This window comes from Canis lupus, chromosome 4, assembly GCF_048164855.1.
Source record: "Canis lupus baileyi chromosome 4, mCanLup2.hap1, whole genome shotgun sequence".
Taxonomy (NCBI): domain Eukaryota; kingdom Metazoa; phylum Chordata; class Mammalia; order Carnivora; family Canidae; genus Canis; species Canis lupus.
Window position 1 is genome coordinate 33,106,256 of NC_132841.1, and position 17,814 is coordinate 33,124,069.

Consider the following 17,814-nt stretch of genomic DNA (forward strand, 5'->3'; position numbering starts at 1 on the left):
AATCATCTTATCTAAAATAGCATCCCTCCAAGGCTTTATGCAGCTTTAGTTTTCTCCATGGTACTTATCACCACCAAACATTTTGTGTATTTGTTGTTTCTGCCAGAAAGTAAACACCATCAGGGCAAGGACTTTGTTTTGCCCAAACAGAACTGGTTGTGTTTTATCCATCTGCACACATCCCTAGGTCAGTGCTTGGTACAAAGGGAGACTCAGCAAATATTTGTGTAATGGATGAAAGAGGGTGAAAGAAAGAAACAAAACCTCCATCGTGTAGCCAAGAAATGGCTTCTCAGTTGACAAATTCTGAGTATTGAAGACAGACCTTAACCATCCCAGGGCAAGAGGCAGAGGCTGTCGTATCATGCCTGTTACACATGTCTACACTGAAGCCTGAAAATGGGCCTTGGGGAGGTCACAGAGCAACCTGGGGGAGAGGGAGGTTGCACCTGCTAAAATCTGGCCGCTGACCTTGCATTGTCCCTTGCATCAGCCAACCTTAGGTGTCAGGCCTAAGACCCCTTTGGCTCCCCTCTAAAAAGACCACTTTGGCACACTATTCGTCTCGCAATACATTCCTGAGAAGGAAGAAACAAGCGACATGAGGCAAAGAACGGGGCGACAGAATAATTTTTGGTTGTCACAGCGTTAACATTCTTTTTCAATTTTTACGTTATTTTTTTCTTCCTAACCGCCGCTAATGAAACTGTGGAGACAAAAACGAAGACTAGCTCCGCTACCCATAACCAACATGGCTGCAACGCCTTCACCGCCCACCCCCATAATGGACGCTCTCTATGACGCCCCCGACAATCCGCTACCGGCCCCGCCCCTCCAGCCCGGAACCCCTCCTCTCTGCTGTGCCCGCCCTTCCGCCTGAGCTCCGCTGGTGATTGGGCGAGCCTAGTGTTTGGGAGCGCCTCCGGATGTTGCGTCACGCAGTGCGTCGGGGAGGCTGCGCGCGCAGACAGCGGGGAGCCGGCCGAGCGCCGCGGAGGTGGGCGCGTCTGCGTGTCGGCGGCCCGGGAGGGTGACTGCGCGGTCGAGGTGACCGGGACCCGAGGTGCGGCTGCTCGCGGAGCCGCTGGGCGCCCCGGGGAGAGCTGCGGGCGGGGGCGTTGACCCCGGGGCCCCGCGGCTTGCTGCGAGTTACCCCCACCCCCGGCCCCGAGCGGCGGCCGGTGCCTGCGGAAGCGGGGACAGTGCGCATGCGTGATCCAGCCTCGGGGGTGCGGGGTCACGGGCCCCTCCGTTAAGGCCGCAGCATCTGCGGTTTAAGATGCCTTCCGGGGGGTTTCACTACCTTGCGTACTTTAGTCGTATTTTTTTTTTAAGATTTTATTTATTCACGAGACAGAGGCAGAGACCCCGGCGGAGGGAGCAGCAGCCTCCCCGCAGGGAGCCCGACGCGGGACTCGAACCTGGGACCTCGAGGTCACAGCCTGGGCTGCAGGCAGAAGCTCCACCGCGGAGCCGCCCCCACCCCACCCCACCCCCCGGCTGCCCTTCTCGGCGTTTCTTCAATGGAAAGTACTATCTGGCACGTTCAGCGGAAATTCGTAATGTGTATTGTTCAGCATGGCCTTGGAGAGTCGTTCATCTCCTCCTTGGATGACGCTCAAAAGCAATGCGGAGCGTAACTTGTTTAAATGTGATTTAATTTAAATTTAAACTTGTTTTAAATTTCCGCACGAGGGCATCCGGGGGGCTCAGTGGTGGAGCGTCCGCCTCCAGGCCAGGTCATCATCCTGGGGGGATCGAGTCCCGCGTCGGGCTCCCTGCATGGAGCCTGCTTCTCCCTCTGCCCGGGTCTCTGCCTCTCTCTGTCTCTCTGTGTGTCTCATGAATAAGTAAAATCTTTAAGAATGATAATAAATACATAAATTTTCCCTTTGGATGCTGGTATGAATCTTCAAACCACACAAAGCCATCACACACCCGGTAATGGTCTTAAGACATCAACCTCTACTTTGTATTAGAGGATTCCGTGGGCGGCCTACGCCCTACTGTTTTTGACGCTGGGATTTGACTCTGTTTTGGTGATCATCCCACATCGGGTTCTGTAGGTGGGTTTCTGGAAGCTAATAAGGAATAAGCAGGGGACTCATCATTAACGTTTAAAAAACTCACTATTTCCGTTTTGCGCTTCCGTGTCTCTGTATCTTTCTGTGTTTACTTCCTCCACCGGTTAATGGGTTATGTCTTGTCTGCCTCTCAAACTAGCATTTCAGATCTGCTTGGTAGACCTGCTGCACCACCATGCTGGCCGCAAGACTTGTGTGTCTCCGGACACTACCTTCCAGGGTTTTCCAACCAGCTTTCACCAAGACCTCCCCTGTTGTGAAGAATTCCATCACGAAAAATCAGTGGCTCTTCACACCCAGCCGGGTAAGGATCATCTGGTATCTTGTTCACGGGAACCTTTTTATTTTTTTATTTTTTTTTTTCTGTTTTTGAGCGTACAAAGCTCCCTGTTTACCATTAGTGATTTACTGAAACAGCCCTGATGTCCCAGATCAGCTCTTTCTCATTAGTTCTGTGTCAGTCTGTTCTTCCTCGTTGCATATGAAAGAAAGAGCTCCTGTAACTTTCTCTTTACTTACAGCTTTTGGAGTTTTCATTCAGAGTTTACAGTGATTTGTCTGAGACTGAGAGCTAGATGGTGCGACAGAGACTGTGAGCCTATAGTCAAAAGCTTAAGAAGCCAGGAATGTTAACATTTAGTCAGTAGCTTATTAATAAGTTACCAAAAATGCCATTGCAGCTCTTGGTTAGAGAGTGGTTAAATCCATCAGGTTAGAGAAACACGCATTTTCTTTTATAATCGATTACACCTCCAACATTCAGATTAGAAGTATAAGTTTTGATATGTGAGGTAGACAAGCTGTTTTCCTCTTAAATGAACTGTTCTGTTGAAAAAGAGCTAAAATAGAGGTAGTAGTCATCCCTCCTTTGACTTTTCTGTTAAGGAAAGGTAACTTTCTTGAGCCCCTTTCCAGATGGGGGAAGAAAAGTAGCTAATATTGAATACATATTTTTTAAAAGTTAGTGTTTAAACTATAATTCTAGAGATAGAAGTCTGTAGTTTATGAAGTAATTATTCTGAAATGTTAAGTTGTAAACTGCAAACTTCAGTGAATCCACTTCAAAGATCGACCCCAGGTAGGGTCTACATTTAGTTTCTTAGGTCGACTATCAAATCTACAGTGAATGTGTAATGTGATTTTATTTGTTTATTTATTTATTATTTATTTTATTTTATGTGTAATGTGATTTTAGTGTAATGAGATTTTATTTTATTAATAACATTCTGTTGTGCTGTGTGTATTACGTATCTTTGTTTTTGTGTATTTCAGGACTATGCCACCAAGACAAGAGTTGGGATCCGGCGTGGGAAAATTGGCCAAGAACTTAAGGAGAGAGCAATGGAACCGTCAATGGAAAAAATATTTAAAAGTAGGCATCAGTCTTTGGTTGTTGAACTGGAGTATGTGAATATGTTTTAAGAAGTCCATGAACGGCCTTCTAAAAATTTGTGCAAACTTACATATGTGAGCATTTTCTGGGAAGAAAAACGATCATTCTTTGGGATCTTATGACCTAGAAAAGATTTATACTGGGTTCATTGGTTCCCAATCATATTTCTTCCAGAAAAATCTTACTTTTACCTTTAAAAAAAAAAAAAAGGACTAATAGTTAATATGCCATGATATAAAAGACAAAATCCTTAAGGAAGTCCATTTGAAGTTGCATAGAATCTTCATTTAAGCATATAATAATTATGTGTGTTTTAGGTCAAGAGAAAATCACTAAAACAGATATTAATGAAAGCCTAGCTATTCAAGAAGAGTCCTCTTAACTGGTTGTTTATATATGGCCTCCCTTGAAACAATACTTTAATGAAGTCAGTTTGAATTTCAGTTTTGCAAATTTTACTAGATTGCTAGTCTACCCAAATCTAGTCCTCGAATGCTATTCCTGGTCAACGGCCTTACAAAACGCCAATGTATTATAATAGAAAGAGCTGTAATCTGTATCCCTCCAGGCATTTCTGATTAGTAAGTTTACCCTAAAAAATAATGTGAATCATATAGCTAAGGCATAGTAATATTCGTACTGCACAAATTAAAACTCAAAGAAGATATATACGACTAAGAGTTGTTAAATTCTTTCTCTTTCTTTTTTTTTTTTCTTCTTTCTCTTTCTCTTTCTCTTACATTAGAGCACACTCTCCTTGATTCTGCTGTATAAGCACATTACATTTTTGGTTCCTTTTTCTTTTGTGACAAACATCATCTTTGTTAATCGCAATTTAGACACCGGTATGACTATTAACATTTTTTTTCATCTTTATTTTCTAAAAATATAATGAGAACATAACTCAGGTTCCTTTTTCTTTTTTTATGGTTTTATTTATTTATTTGGCAGCTTGAGAGAGAGAGCGAGCACAAGCAGGGGAAGTGGCAGGCAGAGGGAGAAGTGGGCTCCCCACAGAGCAGGGAGCCCAATGCAGGGTTCAGTCCCAGGACCCTGAGATCATGACCTGAGCCAAAGGCAGATGCTTAACCAGCTGAGCCAGCCAGGTGCCCCCATACCCAGATTCTTATGAATAAAATAATATGTATTACAGAAGTGTCCCCACATCAACAGATACATCGCCTCCTTAAATTTCTTTGGAGAGAAATTAGAGGCTAATCAAGTCTGATCCTTTTTGTACTATTACACCTATGTTTTAGCCGTGTCCTTTTTTACAGGTCCCCTAATTTTGAAGCCACTTATATTCCCATATATTCTAATTATGGTTGTTACAAAGGAATGTGGTATATCGTTTGATTTTCCCCTTAAAAAGTATTAGAAAGGACTTGCCATCAGCATTTTATTTATTTATTTATTTGTTTGTTTGTTTATTTATTTATTTTAGCATTTTAATTTAGTCAAGACTTGACGGTATTAAAGTGCACTCCCTTTGTTCTGCAGTTGACCAGATGGGAAGATGGTTTATTGCTGGAGGAGCAGCTGTTGGTCTTGGAGCACTGTGCTACTATGGCTTGGGAATGTCCAACGAGATTGGAGCTATTGAAAAGGCTGTGTAAGTAAATCATTCCCAGACGTTTCCAATCTTCAAGATTCCAATTTTGTTTTCATCCTTCTCTTTTGTCACTTTTGGAATAACTTACATCTAATCATCTAACCAGAAATATACCTGAATAAAATAAAACTTCTTAGCATCTGTTCAAACTTAAATCTTCTAAGGTTATATGTGTTTAAGCAAGGAGAAAACATTTTGCTTTGTATATGTGCCAAGTGCTTAGGTTTATGTCATTTTATGATAACTCCAATGTGTATGTACATCATTTCCATAATAAATGAGGGGAATAAGATGGGAGCAATAAACTGCTATTTCCCAAAGTTTCCCGGCTATGAATGATTTAACCAAAATTTATATCCATACTTCTATAAATAAACCTTGTTATGTTTCTTACAGAATTTGGCCTCAGTATGTGAAGGATAGAATTCATTCTACCTACATGTACTTAGCAGGAAGTATTGGTTTAACAGCTTTGTCCGCCCTGGCAGTGAGCAGAACTCCTGTTCTCCTGAACTTTATGATGAGAGGCTCTTGGGTGGTAAGTCAGCTTGTCTTTGTTTTCCTTTTCCACTATCAGAAGATTAAACAAAAATATTGGGAGAGGAGTATTAAATGAAAGGAATCCCTTACTAAATTGAACAAGTTCAAATCTATGAATTAACAGTGCAACTGAGACAGTAGGAATTACATTCTGAAGTAAATCAGGAATTATTCTTCGTTGAGTATTTAAATAGTGGCAAAGGGGTTGAAAACCAAACTTAGAGGAATATCCTACTTACCTAGCAACAGAGATCAAACAGCTCGTATTTTGTAGCAATTTAGTTAAAAGGGATGGGGTACAATGGCAAATGCAAAGCCATCTTAGGACTCAGTGGAAAATACTTGTTGCTAACACAACTTTCTTGATCCTTTGTAAAGCTTTACATTCCATGAGTTTTTTTTTTAAGCATTTGTTATTTTGCTAGATAGAAAAAAATATTTCAAAAATGGTAGCTATTTTTCTACTATCTGGTTGAAGAAATGAACTTGAGTAAGTGGTAAAGGTTGTGCAATAAGAAGTAGAAAGTGTAAAATGAGTTGAAAGACTTTTTGTCTTGAACTAATAAATAGGCAAGTTCCACGAAAGAGGCATTTGTTTCATCAGAACTGTTGAAGGCCAGCATTTTTTATTATAGGAGAGGACAAAGGTAGTCTAGGTTTGCAGAACAGCTTGAGCAGAGGAGAAGAGGTAGTCATTAAAACTGGCTTCACAGTAGTGTCAAGAGTGGAGTTTAGAGTATGAAGTCTAGAGTGAAGAAGACACAGTTAGAAAGGGAATGTTTGACTGCCACACAGAGGAGAGTGGCTGACCTGTCCGAGGCCATTGCAGATACTGAAACTGCAAAAATATGATTTGTATTTGAGTTCTAAGTGCTCTAGTGGAAGAGACGAGCAGCAAGTATAGCAGCTGTGGCTTTGCCAGCTCTGAAATGAGGGATTGTAGGAACGTGAACTATGAGTGTGAGACTGGGAGGGAAGGAGGATGGGAAAGTTTATCATACAGATTTCCCATCAGTAACCAGATCTAACTTCTATCCAAAGCCATATTTCCACTGTACTTTACAAAAGAGAACCATTTAGGGTAGCATGGCCATTTGGACACTTCAGTATTCTTAGGAGATCGCCTCTCATATGGATGTTATAAGTCTCCTAGCCTAGAAGTTCATGAGGACACAGAATACGCATGGTTCATTCTCACCAGGAGCAGAAGCTCTAATTAGATAATATAAAACAATACTTTTTAACAAAGCACCATGGCTATGAGAAAAATTAAAATATACAAAAGAGTTTAGCTCCTGAAATAAGATTTCAAACAAGTTTTGTGCTTAGATCATATTCTCGACTTCCTCTGGGTGTAAGTTCACTCTTACCTGCTGTTAGGGCTACTTAAATAAAATTGTTTGGAAAGTCAGGCAAGTGCTCCAGAGATGAAGATGAAACTTTTTGGGGAGGACAGACATCACATAAATAATATCAGAGTTGGTACCAAGTGATTTTGGAACACAGGAGAGGCTTCTGACCCTGCTGTGGCAGTTGGTGTCCCTCCCAGAATAACTTTCGGGTGAGGATGTAATCTTTAAATAAGTCAACCCAATAGAAAAGAGGTATTCTGGGGCACCTGGGTGGCTCAGCGGTTGAGCGACTGCCTTCGGCTCAAGGCAAGATCCCAGGCTCCTGGGATCGAGTCCCGCATCGGGCTCCTCGCATGGAGCCTGCTATGTCTGCTATGTCTCTGCTTCTCTGTCTCTCATGAATAAATAAATAAAATCTAAAATTAAAAAAAAAAAAAGTATTCTTAGGCAAAATGAACAGAATTAAAGAGACATGAAATGGAGGCATGTTTGCATCCCCACCATTTCAGTGTAGCTGGACTGTGTAGAGTATGGAAAGGCAAAAAATACAGCTGGGTCATGAACATGAAGGATCTTAAAAGAAAAAAGTAACAATTGTAATAAATACCCTGAAAATGCCTTGCATTTGTATGAAGAATTGTATGAAATGGTTTTTAGTAATTATTTCTCCACTCGAAGATGATAGACTCTAGTGTACTTATTTATATTAATATGAGTGAAGGCTTTTTTTTTTTTAAGATTTATTTATTTAAAAATTGTATTTACTTGAGAGAATGAGCAGGGAGGTGCAGAGGGACAAGCAAAAACCTCCCCAGTGAGCGGGGGGAGCCAACATGGGACTTAATCCCCGGACCTAATATCATGATCTGAGCCAAAGCCAGGCGCTTAACTGACTGAGCCACCCAGGCACTCCCAAGATTTATTTATTTGAGAGAGAGAGAGAGCAAGAGCAATGGAAAGTGTGTGAATGAGCATGGGTGAGGGAACAGAGGCAGAGGGGGAGAGAGAATCCCAAGCGACTCCATGCAAGGCTCAATTTCACAACCCTGAGATCATGACCTGAGCCAAGACCAAGAATTGGACACTTAATCAACTGAGCTACACAAGCGCCCCTATTGTGGGATTCTTAAAGAGGTTTTTTTTAAATCTCTGTGTAGGGACGCCTGGGTGGCTCAGCGGTTAAGCCCCTGCCTTCGGCCCAGAGTATGATTCTGGAGACCCGGGATTGAACCCCACATCAGGCTCCCTGCAGGGAGCCTGTTTCTCCTGCCTGTGTCTCTGTGTGTGTTTGTGTGTGTGTGTGTCTCATGAATAAATAAATAAAATCTTTATAAATCAATCTCTGTAGCAAGAATAAAATTAAAAGATGGTCGTTAACAGTCAAAGCTCAAAGGAACTCATTTGAAGGGGGTCTGCAAAACTGTGTGCCGGTAGGGGGCGCTCATCCTTAATCTTTTTAAACAAGGTTTTTGGGAGAGACCAGCTGAACTTGGAACGTTTGGGTTTCTACTTTGTTGTTGTATAGGATTGATTCTTCTCAGTAATATGTGTCTTCCAGACAATTGGTGCAACCTTTGCAGCCATGATTGGAGCTGGAATACTGGTACAATCAATATCATATGACCAGAGCCCAGGCCCAAAGCATCTTGCTTGGTTACTACATTCTGGTATGTTCTCATTTTAAATTCTCATTTAACAACCTTCATTACTATCTTTTTTTGGTGACTTCACAATTGTGCATAATGTAATAAAGCTTCGTGTTTAGAAAAAAACAGTTTTTTATACTATTAGTGGTTGCTTATTGCCAGACCTCTACTCTGAAAAGTTAATGGTTCTGATACTAAGATCATGGACACCCCCAATATTACATTTGGCCTCCTGTGACACTCCAGTATTTGCAGAGATTTCCGTTACGTATTTTGTCTACTCCTGGGAGGGTTTCAAACGTGATACACATTACTTCATACTTGTTCTTGTGTATCTTTAGAAAAATGTAAAAATGAGGGTGGAGAAGAAGAGGTAAGACAACACATGAAAGAATAGGAGTGTAGAGGATCTTGCAGTGAGGTTTTGGAAGAGAGAACACAGTAAAAAAGGTTTTTGGAAATGTGTATCTGTGTCTGATACCGTTAGCTGGGTCATTATTTAGGTAGGTTTAGCACAAATACACCGTGGACAGGGCAAAGGCTGTCCTTTGGGACAGTTCTAATATCCTTTTATAGGTGTATGTTGTGATCCCTCCCTTAGTTGTGGAGACACAAATATTTTAGACAAAGTGTTTTCCATCTCAGGTATCCCAGGATAGCTTGTCTGTGGGTTGAATTAAGAGCCAGCTAGACCCAGAAACAAAAGTACTTCTTAGATACGTGATCTCTACCACAAAACAAATTTTATTTTTTCTGATTTTTTTAATTTGAGTATAGTTGACACGCAGTGTTGCAGTGCTTGCCAGTGTACAACAGTGTGATTGAGCTTCTCTGTACGTTGTGCTCCACTCCCCGCAGCTGTAGTGGCTGCCGTCTCACCATGCAGCGCTACTGCAGTATCACTGGCCAGGTCCCCCGTGCTGTGCCTTTTACGCCTGTGACTTCATTCTGAGTGGAAGCCTGTATGTCCCACCCCTCTTCACCCACTTTGCACACCCTGCCACCTCCCCCTGGCAACCATTTGTTCTTTGTCTTTATTTGTGTCTGCTTTTTAATAGCCTATTCACTTAAACAAGACAAATAAGCATTTCCCTGAAAATTTCAGGGGTACAGACTCTGAAGTGTTATTAACATTAACAAATGGAAATTAGGTATTTGGCATCCAAATTTCTGGTGTGAACTGTGTCATTTATTTTCTTCATGTGCTTTGTTCGGTCAGTAAGAGAAGGCATGACTTCACAACCTCGGCTTTCAAGTCTCTTTCCTTACACTTGAGGTTAACCATAGCTATTTTCCATGGAGCTTTACAGAATAAAACCCTGTGATGGAGGGAGGTGGTCCTTTATCTTCTAGTACCAATAACCTACTTTTAATTAAAAAAATTATTTAAAAAAAATTTTTTTAATTATTAGAGATATGTGAACTTGTGTAAATAAGAATTATTCAGCTCACCATCTGTTTAGCATCAGTATCTTGCCCAGTGGATGGAGTTCTGTTCCTCTTTCCCATTTTAGACACTGAGTTTGGTGAGAAAACAGGTTGTGCTTTTTTATCTCTGATAAGTAGTAGATACTTAATGACTTACTGAATTAAATTAAAATAGCTATATAGTTTGAAGTTAGAATAGGGCTTTCTTTCTGGGTTGCTTACTTGAGTCAAAGTATTTTGTGTGTTGAAGGGGGCTTGCAAGACACATACCCCCCATTCATTCATTTAGTGTTTCTTAGGAAGGAATCCTAGGACTCAGCAGATGTTTGTTACTCAGAGCTAAGAATTTATTATGATAAAAGGACACATGATAGCATCTGCAAGGGGGAAAAATAGAGGCAGAGTCTGGAGAAATTCATCCAGAGGCTTTCAGCGCTCCCTCCTTTCTTTGAGGGGACTTGGGGAAGTGAAAAGTGAAGTGAGATGGGAAGCCTATTAGAGACTTGGTGCCCAGGAATTTTCTGGCTGATCTTGTAAGCATCCTCCTAGCAACTACCAAAATACGAATTTCCAGAAGGAAAGCACGTTTTCAGCATAACATTGTTTGCACAAGTTGTTTAACCCTCCCACTTACAGAATGCTTCATGTGCCAAGTTCTTAAATAGCCAAGGACCAGCCCTGCAAGCAAGTCTTTGTAAAGATGATCTTAGGCCTGCTACAGTAACCCTTCCCTGCACAGCATGAATGCCAGTTTTTGCTCTATATTTCATACATCTCTTAAGCAGCTTTGTAGGCTGGCATTAGCATCTCCATTTCATGGATAGGGAAGTGGAGGCTATGTGAGGTCACACCAGCAGGTGCCAGGTCAAAACCGACACCTTTATTTCTTCAAGTCCAGCCCTCTGTTTACTCTTGCTTTCACTGGCATGATTGAGATGATACCTGAAGGGGGTTTGGATGATCCAGAGGTCATCCCTCACATTATTAAAGGGACATCAGAGATGGCTTTTGACCAGTATTAATATCCCAGTGCATTCCATTTTCTTTTTTCATCCAAATGTATAAGCACTATGTAGACCTAGCTGTGGTCTTAATCAGGACTAAGTGATACTGTGCAGGAATTATTAAAATGATCATTGGAAAACTATTCTAATTGTGTCTTAAAGCTTTGGGAAGGCTAGACCACAGCTGCACACACCATCAGAAAACTAGGCCTTAGAAAACAGGCTCACCAAAGAGCCAGATGGTGGGGAACAGACTTTTGGGGGGACCTGCCCATAGCTGATGACAAAGTCCTGGAGGACCAGACCAGACCCTCAAAGGCCTCAAACTTAGGTGCAACTGTTATGAGAAGGCCAGGACTCAGGTGCCCACACTCTGTGAGGAGGGAGGACAAGTCTCTCAGAACACACACAGCCTGACTGCCAGAGAGCTCGGCCACAGAAGGTGAACCTCTCAGTACAGTGGCATCTGGAATGACACCTTAGCAGAGCGGGGTGACTAAGCCAGCCAAGGACCAGACTCCCAGTGATGAAAGCTCCAGAGAAGACCTCCAGTGAACCTAGCCATGAAGAGTGGAAAAACCAGAGGACTGTACCATGGCCGTCAAGGCCACCTGAGAAACTGTCTTCGACAGGGTAGAAGAGGATCACTTGAGGGGCAGGCCATGGAAAACAGGACCACCAGGCTAGGCCCTGGATGCTATGAAAGGGCCATGAAGGAGGCAAGGCCTCATCCTTGCTCCATGGGACCAACTCTCCCTCCTGTCCCTGACCATTGGTGGCTAATAGGGTCAAGAGAAACTGAAGCAATGAACCAGCACATTAGTACAGGGAATGGAGGAGGAAGGACACTTTCATCCTCTGCCTTTGGCTTAATCCAAATTTCAGGACAGGGAATTACCTGGGGCAAGTAAAGTGGGAAGCCTGGTGGAGAATAAAGGTTTTTCTTGGATTCTGCCCCCAAAGAATGGTTTTTGGTTTTTTGGTTTTTTGGGGGTTTTTTTTTGTTTTTGTTTTTGTTTTTGTTTTTTTCTAAAAATGTTGCTGTTAGTTGCAAAACTGATGGGAATCTTGGTAGAAATGTCCTAGAGGAATTTTTATGTAGTATCTTTCTTACAGCAAAGGACATTTTTTATTGCTCACTATCATGAGATATATCTTACTACTTGATCCAGAAATGTTACTCTCACAAAAGGGACACACTGTTGAAATTACAGTATGGCAACAGCTATGCCTGTTGCAGGAGTTCAACATAGACCCTTAAAGAAGATAACTTGTTCTACTCACCTCTGAAATACTGCCTTGTCTAAGATTTTTTGTTTAATTAAGGAATTCTGTTTGCTTTGCTGATTAAATTATTGATGCCTTTCAGTATAATTTTTCTGAACTTGTTTATAAATATCTGACAACTAAAATTACCGTTTGCAAGCTGAGATGGCATTCCCTATTACACAAAGAAATAGACAAAAGTGTCCTTGAAGTTCCTACATTTTAGAATTAGCACCATGTACACATTCTCTCTCTTTACCTTATTCCCTTTGGGCATCGGCAGGTTTAACCTATCAGTTACCCATTTCAACCCTTTTTATATCTCAATCCTTATATATGTGATCATTATTGCAAAGAATACCAGATGCTCACATCCAGATAAAGAACTATGTAGAATTTGTTAATGTCTAAATTAGTGTTTATTCTTTGAGTCGAGACAATTTAAGAATATGTTTGTTATTCTTGTGATTTTGAATTTGGATAGCCACAGGTTTGGGTTGTGGAATTGGGAGGGTTGGGGAGTAGAGTATGAAATAAGGGAGAGACTTTCCTCTTGTCTAACAACGAGGTATATGATGTTCCGATGGCATATTGCTGGAAGTGGCATTTTCATTTTTGGTTGTTATTTAGTACATACTTAATTACTTGCTCTTTCTCCAGGTGTGATGGGTGCAGTGGTGGCTCCACTGACAATATTAGGGGGGCCTCTTCTCATCAGAGCTGCGTGGTACACCGCAGGCATTGTGGGAGGCCTCTCCACTGTGGCCATGTGCGCACCCAGTGAGAAATTTCTGAACATGGGAGCACCCCTGGGAGTGGGTCTGGGCCTCGTCTTTGTATCCTCACTAGGTAAGCCGCTGTGCTCGGATACTTGGTTCTTAGTATCCTACAATCATTGATGTACTCAGTTATCCTGATGGAGGGAATTTATTAAGAGTCATTTACAAAAGTTTAAAAAGGAAACAGTAATTAGAGTGTATTTTCTTACTTGGCATCATGGTAAACTATTATTTTTGGTTTTACCAAAATACATCTAAAGTGGTAAAGCCGATTTGGGAAACATCAAGATTGCTCTTGATGCAAGAACCTTTCTGTAATGTGGGCAAGTGACCCACTATAGGAATGAGTATAATGGGTCTGGAACAAAATTACACAGTGCATATAGTCCTATTTGTTATTTGTGCAATACACCAAAAGGTTTTTGGGTTTTTTTTTGTTTTGTTTTGGTTTTTTGTTTTTTTTTTTTAAGTAAAGTTAATCATAAATCCAATTATAAAAGAGTCCATTTGTTTGATTTTTTTTTTTTTTTTTCCCCTTCCAGGGTCGATGTTTCTCCCACCTACCACTGTGGCTGGTGCCACTTTGTACTCAGTGGCAGTTTATGGTGGATTAGTTCTCTTCAGCATGTTTCTTCTCTATGATACACAGAAAGTAATCAAGCGTGCAGAAGTAATACCAGCGTATGGAGTTCAAAAATACGATCCCATCAATTCGTAAGTAGTCTTTAATGTCTTCCCTTTGTTACATAGAACATTTGTGTAATTATGGTCTATTTTATTTTATGGCTGTGTTAGTTTCCGAGGGCTACTGTAACAGACTACAAACTGGTTAAAACAATGAGAATGTATATTCTCTGTAGTTCTGTAGGCCAGAAGTCTGACATCAAGGTGTCCTCAGAAAAAAATAAAAATAAATAAATAAATAAATAAAAAAGGTGTCCTCAGGGTCGATACTTTCTGAGGGTTCTAAGACAGAGTGTGTTCCATGCCTCTCTCCTGGCTTCTCCTTTGGCCAGCAGTCCTTGACATTCCTTGGCTCGTAGACACATGACTCCAATCTCTACGTCCGTCTTCACGGCAGTCTTTCTGTATGTCTGTCTCCAGTTAGGTTGGATGAAGACCCACCCTGCTCCAGTGTTAACCTCATCTTAACTCCCATCTTGATTACATTTGCCTTATTTCCAAATAAGGTCACTTTTATAGGTACAAGGGTTAGGATGTCCACTCACAAGAATGAGTGGGTGGAGTTCTATTTTATTTCAGTTGCTTGCTGTTTCATCTCTTCAGTAAGCTACGTATCCACGGAACATTTGACTGGGTTGTAACAACTAAGTGTAATATTTAGGTGTTCAGTTAAGTCAGTATTTACCTGTTTTTGTTGATTAGCTTTATGGTGCAGCTGTTCTATAACCATGCTTTTCCCTTTTCTTGGACTCTACACCAAAGTAGGTTGTTTTATTTAAGCAACTTTCTTGAGTTTCATGGTGTCTATCACATTTTTTTTTAAGTAATTTTTTTTTCCCTTGAAACTGAAATGCAGTGTAATTTTTTTTAAAAAAGCTGCTCTAACACAGATTTGTAACAGTTTTCTTTGGTTGGCAGTTGGGGGGGGGGTTGCTTTGAGGAGATACATCATATTTTAAAATGCCAGACTTATGTCTGACACATTTTTATGAAGGTGTTTCTTTGGTTTCTCTCTATTATTTCATTGTCTATCACCCAGGGGTTTTTTTTGCAAGGATAGGATAATGATTTTTTAAATTGCCCTTTAACATTTCAAAAATTAATCTGCCAGAAGGAAATCTTGACTCTGTAGTCTAGGGCTTCCTTCCTTAGTTGGCATCTTTTGTTTCTTTAATTTCCATTTCATATACCTTTGACAGATAATCAGTGTTGCTTTTTCTTTTCTACATTAAGAAATAGTTTTTTCATTAGAATCACATTATCTATAACAGGCCATAATTTTCTTTTCCAGGATGCTGAGAATCTACATGGATACGTTAAATATATTTATGCGAGTTGCCAGTATTCTAGCGACTGGAAGCAACAGAAAGAAATGAAGTGCCTCAGCTTCTGACTTCATTAATACATCAGATATCTTGCTTGTTTAATAGGGACAGGTGTTCATTAAATAGTCCAAGCAGCTTTCATTGAAGTTTAGAAGATAAGACTCGTCGACATGTTTCAGATGTTCTGGAGATGTGATGCTTCAGGTCTGCTTTTTCTTCTGAAGAATAAATTTAGTTCTCTTCCAAATAAGCACACACATTTCTAGTTCTCATGTTTGAGTAATTCTAAAATATTTCAATGAATGTGAAAACTAAGGTTTTTGTTGTGAGAAATTTATTCTATTTTAAAATTTATTTGATTAAGTGAAAATTAGCAAACTTTGTTTTGCTGCATATCTTTTGAAATGCAGAAATATTAACAAGTAATGTCACAAGTGATGTAGAGGTTTGGTAAAGGGACCAGAGAGAAGCAAAGGGTCACCTGCAGTCTTTCGTTGAATACTTAGCACTTGTGTAATTGGTGGTGAGCCAGTGTGAGAGTTCTGGCTATTTGGAAACAAACAAATCATTGATGTTTTTATGTTCGTCTTTTGAACTTATCAAAAGCATTGAGCATTAAACAGATATAAGTGATTCATTCTCCCGATGTTCCTTTCCTTTTCAGTGCTATCTGTACAATGCAGGTGTGATTTTTTTTTTTTTTTTTTTTTTTTTTGGACTTCTCATTGTGAGACATTGCTAGGACAGTCCAGAATGTTAATCGTATGGAGAATTCCTGATAAGTGTTAAATGTGTTTAAGTTTTACTTTTGAACCACATAGAACAAAATATCCTTAAAACTCTTCTCAGGATAAAACATTCAAAGCATGAAAACTGTTGGATTCTCAAATACAAAAACACAGTGTTCCTAATTATTGAATTTTGTTTTGCATATTTATTGAAATGTTTAATACATGCTTACCTTTCTCATCTCTACAGGGTTTGAAGCTTTTATCAGTAAAGCCTGTTAGTGGTTCACACTTAAGATTATGAAAACAGTTTTTCTCCCTAAGACTTGGTTTCTTGTGTTGCTCTCAGACTAATAAGCACTTAAAAGGGGGGCATAGCTAGTCTTTCTTCATGATTATGTCAGTTAAAACTGTAATAGGCAAAGTGCTTCATTGAGAGTTCCCCCCGCAGACTTACCCTTCTCTCCTGCACAGACTATTACTTGACTCTTGTGACATTAAGTTTTTTGATACAGAGGAGTTATTTTTGGAAGTTCTTAATGAATGAAGTAAGTGTATGATTATTGAAATGATTGGTATTTTTGACAAATATTTATTACAGTAATCCAGAAATCACTATTCCAACCACCTCATGTTACATAGGATGCTCATTTCTGAAATAAAGGTTCCAGCCTGCTGTGATTGGTCTGTAATTTTTCCAGCTGAACACATGTATACTATATGAATAGAGGATTTGTTTCCTTTATTTTCTTCCTCACCTAGGGTGTAGAATACCGTGTGATTATGGCCGTGGTGCTTGTCGCCAGACTGCCCTTTATTTGAGCCCTGCCTCTGCCACTGATTGCCTGTGTGTCCTTGGGCAGGCAAATTACTTAACCTCTCTGTGCCCATTTTCTTATCTATAAAATGAAGATGGTAAGAGAACCTACCTCATAGGATTGGGGTGAAATGTGTGGACATTTAGCATAAGTTTAAGCGGCTGTTGCTGGAGGTGAGGGGGGTGTCCTAAGAAAAGTCCAAGGGCCAAACTTGCATTTATCCCCTTGTCTACTTTAGTCTCTTCTGCAGTGTTAATGTGATTGTAAAGGTCCTCTTGTCTTCAGTCACGTTTTGTATCCCTGTGTTTGGATGGTATCACACCAAACAGGGTTTCAACAATGGGTATCAGGCAACAGCTTATTTAGAAAAACCAGGTAGATTTTTTTTTTTTTTAAATGGGTATTTTATTACATCAGTTTTTCTAACGTTGCTAAAGACAGTGAAGACTTTGGTATAAAAAGTAAGTTATATAAAATGTGAATGCTTACAAAATAAAATATTTTAACCAGATGTAAAGTGATAACGAGAAAATCACTGGTCCCTAGGCTCACCGAGGTTTGTTTTTTTTTTTCACATCACTCACAGGGAAGAGTGAGGACCGGCACATTGATAAGACTTCAGGCAAAAAAGAGAAATACCTACTTGTGGTTTTCTGAAACATCACCTGAAGTTTTACAGAATAACAGAAAATGTACTTAAAAAATAATCACATGAAAAATGAAGTCCCTTTTGGTTTGTTTAGAATAGTGTCATGAGCACTCAGGAAACGTGAGTGTAGCAGGCACCGTGTTGCCTGAAGTTGTTCATCTGGACGGAGGGCGTGTGTCCGTGTTGAGGTTCTTGAAACTGGACAACCCTCGAGGTTTGTGTCTTCCCAGTACGGCAGGGGGTCCAGAGGCCCTGGTCATTGCTAAGGATTCGATTATTTGCATGTTGTGCTTGGAGTCCTTTGAGTTGTAACGTCCCCTGGAGCTAGGTGCTTGTAGTCTCCGTCCTGCTGAGGACTGAGCTGAAGCCCACAGGTTCAGTATTCGCACAAGGTCACGTGGCTGAGGAAGTGGTGCAATTGAATGTCTCAGCCAGTTATGTTGGATCGTTCGCGGATGCCACAGGGCTGAGATCCTGTTGAGAATCCAGAGCACTGCACAACTTAA

At 40.6% G+C, this 17,814-nt stretch overlaps 1 protein-coding gene across 2 annotated transcripts; it reads left to right on the top strand.

The window, feature by feature from the left end:
* Nucleotides 1–862: 862 nt before the first annotated feature.
* GHITM (growth hormone inducible transmembrane protein) lies at nucleotides 863–16,522 on the top strand. 2 transcript variants are annotated; one of them, XM_072823813.1, is made up of 9 exons: nucleotides 863–997; nucleotides 2,224–2,388; nucleotides 3,357–3,456; nucleotides 4,978–5,089; nucleotides 5,486–5,627; nucleotides 8,540–8,648; nucleotides 12,986–13,174; nucleotides 13,647–13,818; nucleotides 15,080–16,522. In XM_072823813.1, the coding sequence occupies exons 2-9, from the start codon at nucleotides 2,260–2,262 to the stop codon at nucleotides 15,162–15,164; spliced, it is 1,038 nt and encodes a 345-aa protein (XP_072679914.1). In that variant the 5' UTR covers nucleotides 863–997; nucleotides 2,224–2,259; the 3' UTR covers nucleotides 15,165–16,522. The 2 variants fall into 2 exon arrangements, with proteins under 2 accessions (XP_072679914.1, XP_072679913.1); XM_072823812.1 differs by having other exon boundaries at nucleotides 924–1,063.
* The last annotated feature ends 1,292 nt before the right edge of the window (nucleotides 16,523–17,814 follow it).

Excerpts from the sequence above, each read along its gene's own strand:
- GHITM (XM_072823813.1), top strand. The coding sequence starts at position 2,260 with ATGCTGGCCGCAAGACTTGTGTGTCTCCGGACACTACCTTCCAGGGTT. Across the intron at positions 3,457-4,977 it reads AATGGAAAAAATATTTAAAA|TTGACCAGATGGGAAGATGG; the intron begins GTAGGCATCAGT and ends TTTGTTCTGCAG. Across the intron at positions 13,819-15,079 it reads AAATACGATCCCATCAATTC|GATGCTGAGAATCTACATGG; the intron begins GTAAGTAGTCTT and ends TTTCTTTTCCAG.